This window comes from Amphiura filiformis, chromosome 8, assembly GCF_039555335.1.
Source record: "Amphiura filiformis chromosome 8, Afil_fr2py, whole genome shotgun sequence".
NCBI lineage: Eukaryota > Metazoa > Echinodermata > Ophiuroidea > Amphilepidida > Amphiuridae > Amphiura > Amphiura filiformis.
In genome coordinates this window covers 56551722-56567582 of record NC_092635.1, presented here as the reverse complement: position 1 = coordinate 56567582, position 15861 = coordinate 56551722, and the positions used below count along the sequence as shown (strand labels likewise).

The following is a 15861-nucleotide window of genomic DNA, read 5'->3' as shown; positions in this document are numbered from 1 at the left end:
TAATAAGTTAATGTAAAATGCTATTAATGTGCAATTTGATGTGATTCACTATTTAAAAAGGTAAATTAAAAAATTTAAAAAAGAATGAGAGAAAAAAATGTTTATAGTCCATTATGCCATACGTGTTTCGTGAGTAACATAAATTATTATAATTTTGGTCCCTGGATTTTCAGCCCGGACATTTAAAATGATATTGCCCAGCACTAAAATGTTCTTGTCTCATTATTTTCTCGATTTCTCTGCCGTCGGTACAACAACAAGGAGATCCCGGAAAGATTTTCAGGTCTCCTTTTCAGCAATATCCTGTTTTCCAAATTTATAGTTAGTTATGTATAAGAGAAATTAAGACACAGGAAAGTCACGACGCAATTGATTTATCCGTAGAAATATCACCCAGCAGCGAAAATAGCACCGGAGAATAGGAAACGAAAAACGACGGGGTTGTTGAACCCTGCAAATGCTTCGCAATCGACGGCCAAAAGACCTTCGCCGGAACCGGCACATTTCCCCTGCAAAACAACGTTACCGACTGATCAGTTAGACAAAGAAAGTAGTCTTAGTTGTTCACCTCCTAAAAGAATGAAAGGGAACGCCAAGAATAGCGCTAAAGGTAGGAATTACTTGTGTGACTTTCCATTTTTTCTGTACGTGTGCATGCCATTAATTATCATTATCATTTGACATTTATGTGACAAATTTCAATTTGGGTTTAAACATGTAAAAGTCCCGGCCCCCCAACTCAACACAAAAGTTGACAACCATGAGAGTTACCAAATCTTTTAAAAGCCCCCTTTTGCAATGATTTTCATCAAATTTACCTAGACTCGCTGAGTCTCATGGACGCCGTTCCTATGTCCATCAGACTCGTATTTCCCATTTTGGATGTCAATGGGAAATACACACTTAACGATTTATGCCAAGTTAGAAACTTGAAAAAAATCTTTAAAATTTTATCAATGTATATAAAAGTGGTACCAACCTTATTGTGCTTGCTAATTTAAGACTCGGTTGAAACAAAATTAAGGATCGAATGCATTTTAGTGTCCAAAAGGCAAAATTATCACAAAGTTCTGCGAAATCGGCACCCTGGCCTTGAAGGGTTCAGAATTTGAATCGAACGAAAATATCCGATCTTTGCGATCAAAAACACAAAATTACAACTTTAAACATACTATTGTATTGGCAAAAGACATTATTACCAAACAATATAGAATAGAAAATTTGACATCATTTTCTCAAAATATTGAAGAAATTTGCTCACTAGACATCAAAAAAGTACGCAATCCAATTCCCGTTCAAACGCGTGAGAAACTGAAAGTGCATAATCCCGACTAAATTTACCCCCTTTTTCATGCAAAATCGAGGACAAAATATGGCCCAAAACAACCCCTTTTTTGCGGTTTTCAATGACTAGAATTTCAAACACCCGCTTTCAGTGATTAGAATTTCAAACACCCCTTAGGCCAATGGAACTCGATTATTAGTTTCCGATTGGATGTTTGAAAAAAAGGACGAGGTCGTTATTTCATTATTCATTATTCGGTCTCTTTTCATTTATCCATTATGTCAACAAATCAATGATTTTATGAACAGCTTTCTCCAAAGTATATATTGTTGATGAAAGACCATCTCAAAACCGGTATTTTAATGCTTAGATCATCTTTACAGATATTTTGCAACAGATTGAGAAAAGATTTGAATTTGTTTTCATTAAAATGAAAAGAAATTTGCAATTTTTGTAATCACTAGAAACATGATGAGGTAATCCTTAAATTTCCATTATTTACTACATCCTCTACCCCTAAGAAAAACTGCTGATTATGATCAGCAGGGGATGTCAGACATTTTGAGAGGTTCAATTTTGATTATTTCCATTTCAATTTTCAGATCATTGACTTTTTTATGAAAATAATGAAAGTTTTGGTCAAATTGAAAAAGTGATGCGGGAGGTCAATAGGAAACTAACAATCGAGTTCCATTAGCCTTATCAATGACACTAAATATTGACATAACATTTCTGGATTTTCTCAATTACCCCTTTTATCAAAATTTCACGGACAGTGCAAATTAAATACCCCTATTTGCCAATTTCAAGGTCCTTGCTACTCTACTGGTAAAAAAATAATCCCTTTTCCGCACAATTTGGTAACTCTCATGGTTGTCAACTTTTGTGTTGAGTTGGGGGGCCGGGGTAAAAGTAAGCATGTAAGTCTATAAATTAGGGCTGCATGCCATGGCTGTGCTGTGGCTGTGCAATAATTATGAGCCGGGGGCAAAAATTTCCAAATGGCTCGCCAAAAATCGCTTTCCCCCCTCCCTCGGCCTGCCAAAAATTCTTTGCCCCCTCTTGAGTCTTGCACATGCCAAATTTTTGGCCATCTTTTCTTTTAGTTTTAGACCACCCGAGCTATAATAAGGTTAAAATTATGAATTTATCAAATTAAACTTTCGCATCAAGGTTAAACATGTTTCTAGCAATACAAACATACCTTTTATTTCTTCGAACAAGCTTTATTTTGTTCCAAAATCCATGTTTTTGACATAAAAGAGCTGAATGCAAAACCGGTGATGCAAACTCCAACACTTCGCGTAGCACACAAGCTTTTGATGTACCGGTACGCTCCATTTGACGATGATTTATGCTCACGTATATAATCAAGCTAATTCTAAGTGCGTTTGACAGTTTTTTACTGCAAGACGCAATTCTGCATATATTCAAGATGGCGAATTTCTCGAAAAACGCATGCGCGGATTTAGAGGGGGGCACAGCCGGCCCGTGCCCCCCCTTTTGGCGGATCCCAAAAAATAAAATAAAAAAGAAGAAAAGAAAGAGAAGAGAAGGAGGAAAAGAAAAGAGGAAAAGAAAAGAAAGGGAAAAAAGAAAAGAAAAGAAAGAAAAAAGAAAACGGCACAACGTAAAAAGAAAGAAAAAAAATCTTCGGGCCTATAGCCTAATAAATCTGTAGTGAGTATCATACACCGGGTGGCACTCTCCAGGCGCTGGATTCAGGGGCGGCGCCTTCCTCCCCCTCTCCCAAAAAAAGAGGAAAAGAGAGAAGAGAAGAGAAAGAGGAAAAGAGAAGAAAAAGGAGAAGGGAAAAGTTAAATTGCACGTATAATTAGTAGGCCCATGCCAAATAAACCGCACAGTAGCTCACAGTCTGGTATACATGTATCAAAAGTAGGCCCTATATAGGCCTAATATAGGCCGGATTCTTTTAGGCAGTACTTGTTGATTTCTGATGGCCCGTCGATGATGCAGGGCCCGTCACATTTTGTCACCAAAGTCAGTATTAATACGGACTCCATGCTGACTTCGATCCATGCCGAATCTCCAAGTCTTATAGGCCTATTAAAGCGTCAGTGTAACATTTTACAAATTGAGTTCGGGCCCTGTTTTGTTTTAAAAAGCAATGATATACTCTCGTATAGTGTAAAACAGATGCACCAAATGGCTTCAATTGGACCTTCATTTCATAAAATTTCCAAATTTCGAGGGGGAACATCAGACACCCCCTGCCTGTATAAACAACTGCCCGTTTTAAGCTTCTGTATTTCACACCCAGCGCTCTGAATTTATACAATAACAGTGAAAAAAGGTGGCTTCAATTGGCCTGTCATTTCGCAAATGTTATATTTTCGGCTTTTTCAAACTCAAATTTTACACCATAATAGTGCCAAAATGGTCCACCAAATGGCTTCAATTAGGTTTTTATTTTGCAAATGTTTCTCATTTCTGAGGGGCATCCCCTCAGACACCCCCCCATGTCGCTAAACGTTATGGGTACATATAAAGCAAATTTTACAAAAGAGGTCACAACTTGTCCACGAATGGCTTCAACTGGGCCGTCTTTTTGCAAATTTTAGGCTTTTTCAAACTAAAATTTTACACCATAATGTTGACAAAATGGTCCACCAAATGGCTTCACTTGGGTCTTCATTTTCCAAAAGTTTCTCACTTCTGAGGGGGGCACATCCACCCTCAGACACCCCTCTGCGTCACAAGCAGCCTCCGGGATGACCCGCTTGGCGCCATTTATTAAATTTTTTATTTTCAGGAGTGTGCCCCCTTTCTCGAAATCCTGTATCCGCCCCTGGAAAAACGTGATGTATTTTTCTTTTAAAAAATCCCTCATTTCACAAATTGTTTGCCACTTTCCACTCATCTGGTCATCTTTTTATGTGATGTAAGTGATGCTGCATGATTTTACGAAGGTATGTTTCATGCTTTTCCGATCATTTAAAAATTATATAGCGAGGGTGGTGTAAAAGAAAAGATCGACACATTTTTGGGATCCCAATTTACAAACCTTAACTACCGGTACACTAGATAGGGGGCCTACATGTTGCGAGCACAGCGAACAGAAAAAATTCGATTGCACATTTGTGATGCGATCAAGCAAAATCAGTCGGAACTCGGAAATATTGATTTTGAGAACATATAGCCATTACAAAGGAAATATTTCCTTTTGTTTTCTTTGTTTTGGAAACTCTTTAATTGCTCATATCATTGGAACGGGCTGTTCAATTTCAGTGGGGTTTTCTGCAAAATGCATCTTTGTAAATGCCTTTTAATAATCTGTAAGAAACTGAAACTTTAATATTTCCGAGTTCCGACTGATTTTGCTTGATCGCATCACATTTAAGCATTTCCGTACTGTTTTCCTAAGCCTTTTTGCACATTTTTATTTAAAAGGCGCCCCATGAATGTGTGGCAAAAATCGGCTTGCCAAAAATTGCTTGCCCCCCCACCTTTCGGCTTGCCAAAAATTTCTTGGCCCCCTCCAAGCAGAAACTTTTTGGGATCTTGATGGCGTACTTCTAGGTCAAAGCTCAAAATTTCCTATTTTCGGATATTTTTACATGCTTGTACATCTGCGTGCCACGGTGCCAATGTCACCTGACTCTCAGAATATAGCATCTCATAAAAGAAGATATAATTCTCTGTCAAGTCGAATCGACCAACCGATTCGGAACTTGACCTGATCGTTCAGACAATATATTTTATACTTAGTTACAGGGGACCAAACATAATTGACCCTCGGAAAAGTCTCAAAGACAATCGCTGTTGATTGGTGCAGCCCATGTTCATGAAATTGGTGGGAACAACTTGCAGGTTCATGTAATTTGGTGGGAATCAGGGTTCCCGCTACACCGAGTCTTTGCGTTTGTTAGCACAGTAAAATCATAATGGACTCCATATTTTTCAAATTTTGAAAACTGGACCCCATCATTTGAGACTATAATGTGATAACCGTGGCAGAATTTGTGTTCAAGACCCCCAAAAATTGTTTGGGACCCCATAGTTTTCAAATTTTGCAGATTATGGGGTCCAACTGGACCCCATAATATTTGGACCTAGCGGGAACCCTGGTGGGAATGTCCACTGTAGCGACACAAAAATACCAAGGTCATTTTGGGGTCGTTTGGTGTCATCCAAAATTGCCATACAATGTTGCAGGTTCATGAAATTTGATATTGGGGGCCTCTGTCTGACTAGGGAGGGGTCACAAAAAAGTTTCAAATGTGCCTATAATTTAAGCTCTTGCCGTGCAACCTGCAGTTCTGCAACTCATGAACTACATTTAAAAGCGACCCACCAATATCATGTGATGTAATGATCACAATCATAGAGAAGTACATGTAAGAGCACAGCAAAAATTATGTTTATTTTGGTTCCATTCATTCTTCAGATCCAGAGCTTAGTGTGAAGGAATGGAGACAGACAGAGAAGGAAATCAGCGTAGAACTTGAGGCCGGAGAGGGGATTGGGGACAATGATGTAGAACTTACCGTTAATGCCAAACTCTGTAAACTCAGGCTCAGAGGTAAGAATGGAGTTTATTGAAAACATTGAGATGATGAAATTGGAGGTGCATATTGCACTCCCCATGAACAAACAGGAAGGATTGAGGCAGCCATGGTGTACATGTCCTGCTCTTTTCAACCCCCTGAGCACTATAGAAAAAATATTAAATTCGTGGATATCGTGGAACATTCAACTACGCTTGTTACTCCGCTACTAATCATGCTAACTACACGCGCGTACAACGCTACTCTACGCGTCCATATTAGCGAGGCTATCTGCGTACAACTGCTTTAAAATTACTACGCACAGCCACGCAAAGAGTAAGTTCCATGATGTACACGAATTTGATAATTTTTCTATACATGTACCTGCCGATCTAACATATGATATCTTCATTTTAATCACCAATCAGGATGGAGCTTTGCAAATAATTCACCCCAATTTTTTTGTGTGGTGAAATTATTTTAACAATGTTGCTGATTGGTCCAATTGATGATGAAGACTTCTTTTTGACCTATCGGCAGGTAGTTCTCATGGGGTTAAAACTGACTGTGAATGTGATAAGGCCCACTAAAATAAAATTTGGTTTCTGTTAACCCGCCTGTCCCTCTTTTTTGGTGAGCGAAAATAACATTTATTAAAAACTTCGGTCGAAGTTTTGCCACAAGTTTAAAAAAATTAAGGTTAGTTCATGAAAAAGAAGAAGTGAAATTTAGCAAAACGCGACGAGGTTTATTTGCCCGTAAGAGAGCTCTATTGTTCCGCTATTGTATCCGCTATTGTATCCACTATTGTATTCTATTCATAAAAGCTACTGCAAGAATCATGCGGCAATCCCTGATATTGCTGATGTCTACCGCCGGCGTTTAGCATTTATTAACAATCAAAATTATCCCATACTCTTACATTTATAGTCTTATTCTCACCTTTTATATAATATTAAGAAATTGCAATTATGAAAACTACAAACTTTGAAAGTGAAAATATATTTACCATCGAAAATATATCATACTTAAATTCTATAGAGTCTATAATATATCCAACCCAGAAGTGCCCATTTATTAAAATTGTTGTAATAGCCCAAATATCCCCACAAATATCTTATACACGATTTTATTGATTCATTTTGGGCTAAATCAAAAGTCAGAAGTAGTTAAAAGGGCAACATCCTCACCATTACTTGCTGCTTTACAAATTATCCTCGCTTGACCAAACACGCATAGTACGTTGATCGAAAAACCTAGCGTGGTTGTCTTAACAATGCAAAAGAGATGTACAGCTTACCCACTAACACTAGCTCATTTACAAAAACCTATTGAACAGTTACGTAGTCCATCGATAGTGCGGACACTCTTCACTCGCAAAACCACCAAAATTGCGTGCTATTTTGGCGTTGGAAAAGAAATCTCGTGAATAGAGTGCCCTCTCTACTATCTGCCTACATGTTTACGTTCTAGAAATGCCAACTAAAATCATCCAACAACTTCATTTTAAGAATTATTTCAGTATAGAAATCAATAGGAACAGAAAGAGTATGGTCTACACATTCCAGGAAAATGTTTTATTTGTTTCTTCCGCCATTCTATCTTTCCCTAAAATTATCACATTTTTTCTCCAAAATCCTATGTAAATGATTCTCCACGCTCACGCAGAAATTATGTGCGATAAATCATACAAATTTGCCACAATTTTACATCACTTTAGACAGTATTGCAATATCTTGATGATTTTTAGGCATTTTCAACGGCAACTTGAGTATATTCAGAAATCAAATATCGCGCCAAGGGGATGACACTCTTATTCACGCATTCATTTACAACGAAACTTGTATCGAATCCGGTGGTTTGCGACCAATGAAATGTCCGCACCCTGGATTTATTCATCCCTGGTATGAATTATTTATTAGGTTTGTCAAGGCAATAACCACAATCCGTTTTGTAATAATATAAAAGCACTTGCAATAGAATCCCGCTGAGTTCAATGAACTGCGCCCTGAAACCGATGGAGAGGTGCCCCATAAAGAAGCTATTCCATTGACCTCTATTAACAGGTCAGTGAGCTCTTCATACACAAATGAACAAGTACAATAGGACAAGGCCAGCACCTATTACCTGCTTTGTAACATGTTATTTTGAAGTCGTGAAGATTAGTAATCGTCTGTGCATATGAACTGCGCATTTATGATGCAAAATATTAGTTCTATATAATATAAAATTACAAATACTGGTATTATGATACACGGTATAGGTGATATATAAAACGACTAATAAAATCATGTCATCATGGCGTCATGTCAAAGGTTCATTATATCCCGTATGTTTGTATAAATTCATATATATATTTGAAAAAAAATTCTATGTACTCAGGTGGAACCTTGCCTTTTTAATTTTCATTTCTTTTTATGTAACAAATTCAGGTTTTTCCATTACGCTAGGGCCGCTGAGCAATACAAATTTAATGCTAACATTGAATGAATAGCAGAATCAAGAATAGGCGTTTCTAGTACATACAGCGTCTGACTCTACCTGAGGACCTAGCCTAAGTCCCATGGGCTCCAAGAGTGGCTCTCCATACACACATGAACAAATACAATGACGGGTCGCCATCTCCATACACAAATGATCAAATACAATGGAGAGTCCGACTGCCATGCAAATGAGCCAAGTGCCCTCTCAAGGGTCTGCTCTGTGATATCACACTGATCAGACTGATCTTTATGTTATTACAGCGAGGCTCACAATACAATGTTCAACACAAAGTGAACGATGTTATAACTTGGAGGGCTAACAAACCAACACCGCCAAATAAATTCGACTGACGTGTGAACAACGTGGGATGCTATGAGGAAATTGAATACTCGTTGTCTGATCATGCATGTGTGTTTATGGGTCGGATAGCGGTTACTTAGCAACTCTCGTTCCGCCTTGGGTTTATTGAATACACTCTATATAAAGTCATCAATATGTCGTTTCCAGTCCTTGGCTGAACTATTGGGTTCAGCTATTAATTTTTTAAATAATTCTGTTAACCCCATAGCATTAAAAAACTAGTATTTTGATAAATAAAATAGCTGGATGCGGTATGCAGCTGATTGGGGTGGTTACGGTCGTTAAAACCACTAACATGCTAAATATGGATATCCAACTAGTTTGCCCCTTGAGGGTTACAAAGAACCGCTAACCGCGAAATATGGATATCCAACTAGTTTGCCCTCGGAGCTTCAAAAAATCACTCACCCCGAAATATGGATATCCAACTAGTTTGCCCGCAGGGCTACAAAGCACCATTAACCGGAAATATGGATATCCAACTAGTTCACCTCGCATGGCTACAAAGAACCACTTAGCGCGCAATATTTTTTTTTACCTTCTCAAAAAAGAATTAATATCTACCAAAAAGCGTTTCAAAAGCGTAAAAAGCGGCCAAAGTTTAAAAATCTTTCCTGTGTGGCTTTTCACCTTTTTTAAACTTGGTCCCATTTATGAAAGTTTCTAAAGACCCATACGAAGTCATCTATAGGCTACTTGTTGGTTTTCTTAGTTGTCAGTGTTTATTTTGTAGAGCAAATGAATTAATGTTCGTATGCGTAATTGAAGTTTTTTTCCGTATAGACGTTATAATGTATTTTGTAGCAAATACTCACTTTGTTTAATTCTTCATCGTCATGTGCGATTCTGCGCCTTATGTACAGATGTAGGGCCTATATGTAGCAGGTTGACACACAGTCAATTTGCTAATAATAATACTCTACTACTCTTTATGATCACGCAATATAATAAAACATAAACCTTGAAATGTTTTTGATAATTGTTGCATGTAAAAATTAGGACTCATTCTTCAATGTTATTACTACTTTACTAAATGGGACCAAGTTTAAAAAAGGGTGAAAAGCCACACAGGAAAGATTTTTTAAACTTTGGCCGCTTTTTACGTTTTGAAACGTTTTTTGGTAGATTAGATTTTGGGACAATATAATGTATTTTTGCTTTTGTGGTTTTTACCCTTTAGAAATTCTTTAATGCAAATGTTGTGAAATTCTAATGTCATTTACTATATTATTTAGGCCTACAATGTACATGTATGTACTACAATTTTTAACTCTACAGTAGTTTAAATTTAGTTAAAAATTTAGTTGGGTTTGACGCTGTTCGAAATTTCGCCCCGTACTTGTGTTTGACGATGTCAACAATACCCAAATATGGAAATATTGGGCATGACTAAGTTATTATACCAAGAGTTGTCCCCCTACTTTTTGGTTGAGAAAATTCCTAGACATTGCATGTTCAGCTCATGAATAATTAATTAAATGTTAAAATATTAATATTAACACAATATGATATAATAAGCACAAAATCAGCGGCATGGAGGGTCTATTTTAAGTGTATACTTCTTAAATTTTGCATTTCTGCCATTTCCCACCACCATGTGACCAGTCTATGAGCCCTGAGATCCAGGACAGTCATTGTTTTGTTTTTGTTCGTTGGCTGCCCGATTGGGTTTTCCAGATGACAGCATTGAATAGGTTGAATTCATCAACTTTATGATTGTGCAATTTTCGTACTCCCTTTATTTTTAGAATGCTGCACAAAATAAATAAATTATGAGCATGACAGTGAGTAAGATATAAAATGAATCAATGATTCAATACTTGAGAAGTAAGTGCTTTTGTGATGTCCGAGTCATACATGTATATACTCTTTTTGGCTAGATTCAAGTGTAAACTTGGGTTGAAATATCAGTATATTGCAAAAAAAAAAAAAAATTCCTTCCTTCCATCACAATTATTTTTTCTGAGCATGTTACTGGAAACAACATTTTATTTTTATTTGGCCTACATTATGTATAGGCCTACATGTCTAACTCTCGATACATGGGACAGACTTGAAGCAATAATAATTGATATGCGATTTGCATAATAATGAATAGATTAAATGTTAGTTTTCACTGATCACATTGTCCTGAATACTGATTTAAGGTTGGTCTGAACCCTGGAATTATGGAAACTTTCGTGCCTCATAACCAGGGTTGGCGATTTTTTTGATTTTTTAAAAAAAATCAAAAATCGATTTATTTGATTTTAAAATCGGATTTTTTTATTTAAATCGATTTTTTGATTTTTTAATTCCAAGAACTGTTCTCTGTGCAAAGATTCCTTCAGTTTTGTGGTCGCTTGTGGAATACTACAGTTTCAATCATAGAAGAACGGCATTACATTTTGAGAGTATGCGCAGTGTAAACAAGGAAGTGGGGTTCTGATTGGCTGATTCAAATGTCTGACAATAATCTGATTGGTCGAAGCGTCAAAACGTTGGTCGGCGCAAACAAGTCTCCGCGAATGTTGCTCATTAACAGGGGATTCGCGTCAATCTGAGCAAGGGACTGCTGCTCTTCTCTGAAACCGTTTGTACAGTTATGAATGTTTAAAATGGTATAGTGACTCCATAGTGATTTTTGCTACGCTTGTATTTTTCTTTCCCAGATGGAAGAGAATGGCAGTGTTATTTCTATAATGACATTGACAGTAATTCTTGCAAATATTCTATCAAGGATAGTGTGATTGAGATCCAAGCACATAAACTTACTAAGTGTGACGAGTGGCCTACATTGCAGGTGAGAAAGGAAACAAAATATGTAAATAGGCATTCCATTTGGAAACTGATAGAACTGTCATAGAGTTTGAATTTAGCGAGAATCAGGGAATGGATTTTTAAAATGTCAATTTTGATTCTCTTAAAAGAATCATCTTTGATTCTCCTAAAAGAATCATCTTTGATTCTCCTAAAAGAATCGTTTGTAATTCTGCTAAAAGAATCAATTGTAATTCTCCTAAAACAGTCAATTGTAATTCTCCTAAAAGAATCAATTATGATTCAAGAATCAATTTTGATTCTCCTAAAGGAATCAATTTTGATTCTCCTAAAGGAATCAATTTTGATTCTCCTAAAGGAATCAATTTTGATTCTCCTAAAAGAATCAATTATGATTCAAGAATCAATTTTGATTCTCCTAAAGGAATCAATTTTGATTCTCCTAAAGGAATTAATTTTGATTCTCCTAAAGGAATCAATTTTGATTCTCCTAAAAGAATCAATTATGATTCAAGAATCAATTTTGATTATCCTAAAGGAATCAATTTTGATTATCCTAAAGGAATCAATTTTGATTCTCCTAAAGGAATCAATTTTGATTCTCCTAAAAGAATCAATTATGATTCAAGAATCAATTTTGATTCTCCTAAAAGAATCAATTTTGATTCTCCTAAAGGAATCAATTTTGATTCTCCTAAAGGAATCAATTTTGATTCTCCTAAAAGAATCAATTTTGATTCTCCTAAAAGAATCAATTTTGATTCTCCTAAAAGAATCAATTTTGATTCTCCTAAAAGAATCAATAATTTTGATTCTCCTAAAGGAATCAATTTTGATTCTCCTAAAAGTATTAATTTTGATTCAAGAATCAATTTTGATTCTCCTAAAGGAATCAATTTTGATTCTCCTAAAGGAATTAATTTTGATTCTCCTAAAGGAATCAATTTTGATTCTCCTAAATGAATCAATTTTGATTCTCCTAAAAGAATCAATTATGATTCAAGAATCAATTTTGATTCTCCTAAAAAGAATCAATTTTGATTCTCCTAAAAGAATCAATAATTTTGATTCTCCTAAAGGAATCAATTTTGATTCTCCTAAAAGAATCAATTTTGATTCTCCTAAAAGAATCAATTTTGATTCTCCTAAAAGAATCAATAATTTTGATTCTCCTAAAGGAATCAATTTTGATTCTCCTAAAAGTATTAATTTTGATTCCGATTCTCCTAAAAGAATCAATTTTGATTCCGATTCTCCTAAAAGAATCAATTTTGATTCCGATTCTCCTAAAAGAATCAATTTTGATTCCGATTCTCCTAAAAGAATCAATTTTGATTCCGATTCTCCTAAAAGAATCAATTTTGATTCCGATTCTCCCAAAAGAATCAATTTTGATTCCGATTCTCCTAAAAGAATCAATTTTGATTCCGATTCTCCTAAAAGAATCAATTTTGATTCTCCTAAAAGAATCATTTTTGATTTGCCTAAAAGAATCAAGTTTTGATTCCCTAAAACAATCAATTTTGATTCGCCTATAATAAATGCCCCCTGTCCGAAAATTTCATGCCTTGCGGCATTTATTAACGGAAATAAATAGATTTTATATAAAATCTAAGATATCAAGTCATCATGAGAGGTCTTGAGATGCTACCCTGAACAAATCAGTCACCTTTAGGATAATTTGCAAAACCTTTTGACTAAGAGCAGTTTGAAATTTTTGAATTAGCAATTAGCAATAAATACACAAACTCCATGTGTTTTGATAAAATAAGTAATGACATTGATGTATCTTGAATTGTTTTTTTTTAAAGATTACTGAAGATGGTAAAACATCAGAGGATCCAGAAGAGGATGACGGTAAAGAGAATGACAATGGTAAGTTTGTGTGAATTCATGTGTCTTCATTGTGGGTCCATAGATAGACCATGACAATTTGGACCTCTAAATGAGGGGTTTTTTTGACAAAAGAAACAAAAGGCAGACACCCTCCACAAAGCCATAACAATAGAGTGGTCTTACAATAATACATGTTTGTACAATGTACAGCCGTATGTAACAGTAATATAGTTGCTCATCAAACTCCAAAAGAATTTTTATGGAGGGTGTTTGCCTTTCGTCTCTTTCATTAAAAAACAACACCTCATTTAAAGGCATATACGTAGGCCCCGGCAAAAAACACAATTTTTTGAAGTAAAAAACGAGATCCAAAATTTTGAAAAGCGAGAAAAGCGAGATTTTCACCGAAAAACGTCACACAAAAACGCTCGAAAATGCGAAAAATAAAAAAAAAAAAAATCAAAATTTGCTGCCCTCTGATGTTCAGCAATGTTTAGATGTAAATAACAAACCTGCCGACGGCCGGCCGATGTCGAAGAAAAAAGTGACAAAAATTTGACCTTGAATTATGTTTTATAGTCAAAATATTCCAGTAATTCAATAAATATAATGATATTTGGCCTAAACTTGAACTCATTTGAAATGAAATGTCAGTTTTATTGAGTAAAGGATGGCTTTTTCACTCGACCTTGTGCTTGCAATGCTGTTGAATTCTGCACTTTGGCGAAGTTGGCACTGCATTTTAATGGAATTTGGCGAACTTTTATGGCATAAAGCAACATTTTGATAGTAAGTGCACTGCTTGGAAACTTTTTAAAAAAGCGAGATAATTGGTTAATAGCGAGAATCACGGCGTGAAAAGCGAGATTGCGTTTTTTGCCGGGCCTTACATACGGTACATGTATGTTTGTAGATGAAATTCTATGGTATAATATGCATGTGTCCAAAAGTGTCTCCCCAGCTTGTGTGAAGGTGTGTTACAATGTGTCAAATTCTGTATCTGCTCTTTTCTTTCAGAACATGTTATCAGTCATGCCAAGAATGACATATTTGAAAAGGTAAGTTACTTGACAGAACATATTATGAAAATGTATGCATAGACCATTTTCTTTTGCCCTCTTGGTTTTATTACGTAAAGCACACACATACCTAAACTTGGCCTTCCAGGAAGAAGAAATCCCAAAAAATCTGTGATTTTCCATCAGAAATAAAATTAAAAAGCATTAAATTAAGAATAATTGAAAATTAGACTTGTTATTTCGCTTACTGGGAGCGATTTTGAGGCACTTCCTCGTCGTCAGCCGGATGTTGTTAGCGCTAATTAATGCTTTTCTTGGAAATGGCTAGAGACCAACCTGATCAGTTGGACAGTTCCTGCCCATGGTCCGGCTGGGTTGGATCAGGTTGTCCCACACAGGATTTAGTTCCAACCCAGCTTTAAATTACACTTTTGTATGATCCACAATGGGCAACTGATTACTATGATCAGCTCGTAACAGGCGGTACTGATAACATGGATTGATATAGAATGGCATATACACAGCTGGGAGCAGTGCCTATATGCAAATTCTGCTTTGTGTGACTGATGCACGCTTGTGTTTCTGCTTCTGCTCTATACTGTGCAAACACCGCCGGTACTTGGTGGTTATCACGCACAGGTCGCATGATACGACGGCGACGGTGATATTGCAATCTAAGCTGGAGTAAGTTGTGACTTGATTGACTCGCACAGTAACAAAACCGAATAATTCTTGCCTATTATGAGCTGTTCATAGTATATACATGTATATCACAATCAGTTTCAAAAAGAGTAGGGTGTTTATCCCAGATTGGCGCAATCCATCTTGCTTTTGTTCTGGGGAGCTCTTAAGATTAGCATTGCTATATAGGTACCCGCCTGCTTGAGTAGTAGAATCAAAATAAAGAAAGAAAGAAAGAAAATAGTTTAAAATATGCTTTTGTGATTGGTAAGAGAATGAATAATAACTAACTCCATCTGACCTGTCTTGGATGAAATGAAATAAAGTCATTGTCAACCAAGGGTGAAAATAAGAGAGCTTGAACCACTTTGGCAAAAAATTGGCCCCTGGTTCACCAAGATTTGGAAGAACCAAGGGCCATTTCTAATTACCAAGGGGCCAATAAAAATAAAGATGTGCTGGATGAGTTAAATAAGCACTATTTGCTTGTAATTTGATATTTTTGGTTCACTATCCATGGGGCCAGTTTTGTGAGAAAAGTGTCCCCTGGTCAACTAAAATTGGGATGGAACCAGGGGCCATTTCAGAGTTTCTGGGGGCCAAACGGCTCCCGTCTCCCACTTAATTTCACCCCTGTTACTTTGGATGACATGTTATCCTATCCCTACAATGATGTAACTTTACTGCTTTACTTTACTCAGGATGCCACATCTTTGAACCTAAATGTGTATGTAAAGCAGATCATCAAGGAGTCCTTTGACATTGATTTCCAAGATGAACAACTCTCTATCAGATTCAGTACAAAGTAAGTACAAGGTACAGCCCTCAAATTAAGGATCTGAAGGGGCACAGCAACTTTTTTAGGGCAAGTTGATAATTGCCTTGGATTTTCATTGAATAGGCAAGGTGGCATGGCAATGTGTAATAT

The 15861-nt window shown here is 36.3% G+C and overlaps 1 protein-coding gene across 1 annotated transcript in view; it reads left to right on the top strand.

Annotated features, from left to right (window-relative positions):
• Positions 1 to 249: 249 nt before the first annotated feature.
• The window catches only part of LOC140159260 (ubiquitin carboxyl-terminal hydrolase 19-like), a 44096-nt gene continuing 28484 nt past the window's right edge, over positions 250 to 15861 (top strand). Inside the window, exons 1-6 of the mRNA XM_072182673.1 lie at positions 250 to 610; positions 5694 to 5828; positions 11289 to 11419; positions 13209 to 13272; positions 14251 to 14291; positions 15635 to 15738. Of these exons, the coding sequence (XP_072038774.1) occupies positions 580 to 610; positions 5694 to 5828; positions 11289 to 11419; positions 13209 to 13272; positions 14251 to 14291; positions 15635 to 15738 (506 nt within the window). The 5' untranslated portion in view covers positions 250 to 579. The remainder of the gene's footprint in view (positions 611 to 5693; positions 5829 to 11288; positions 11420 to 13208; positions 13273 to 14250; positions 14292 to 15634; positions 15739 to 15861) is intronic.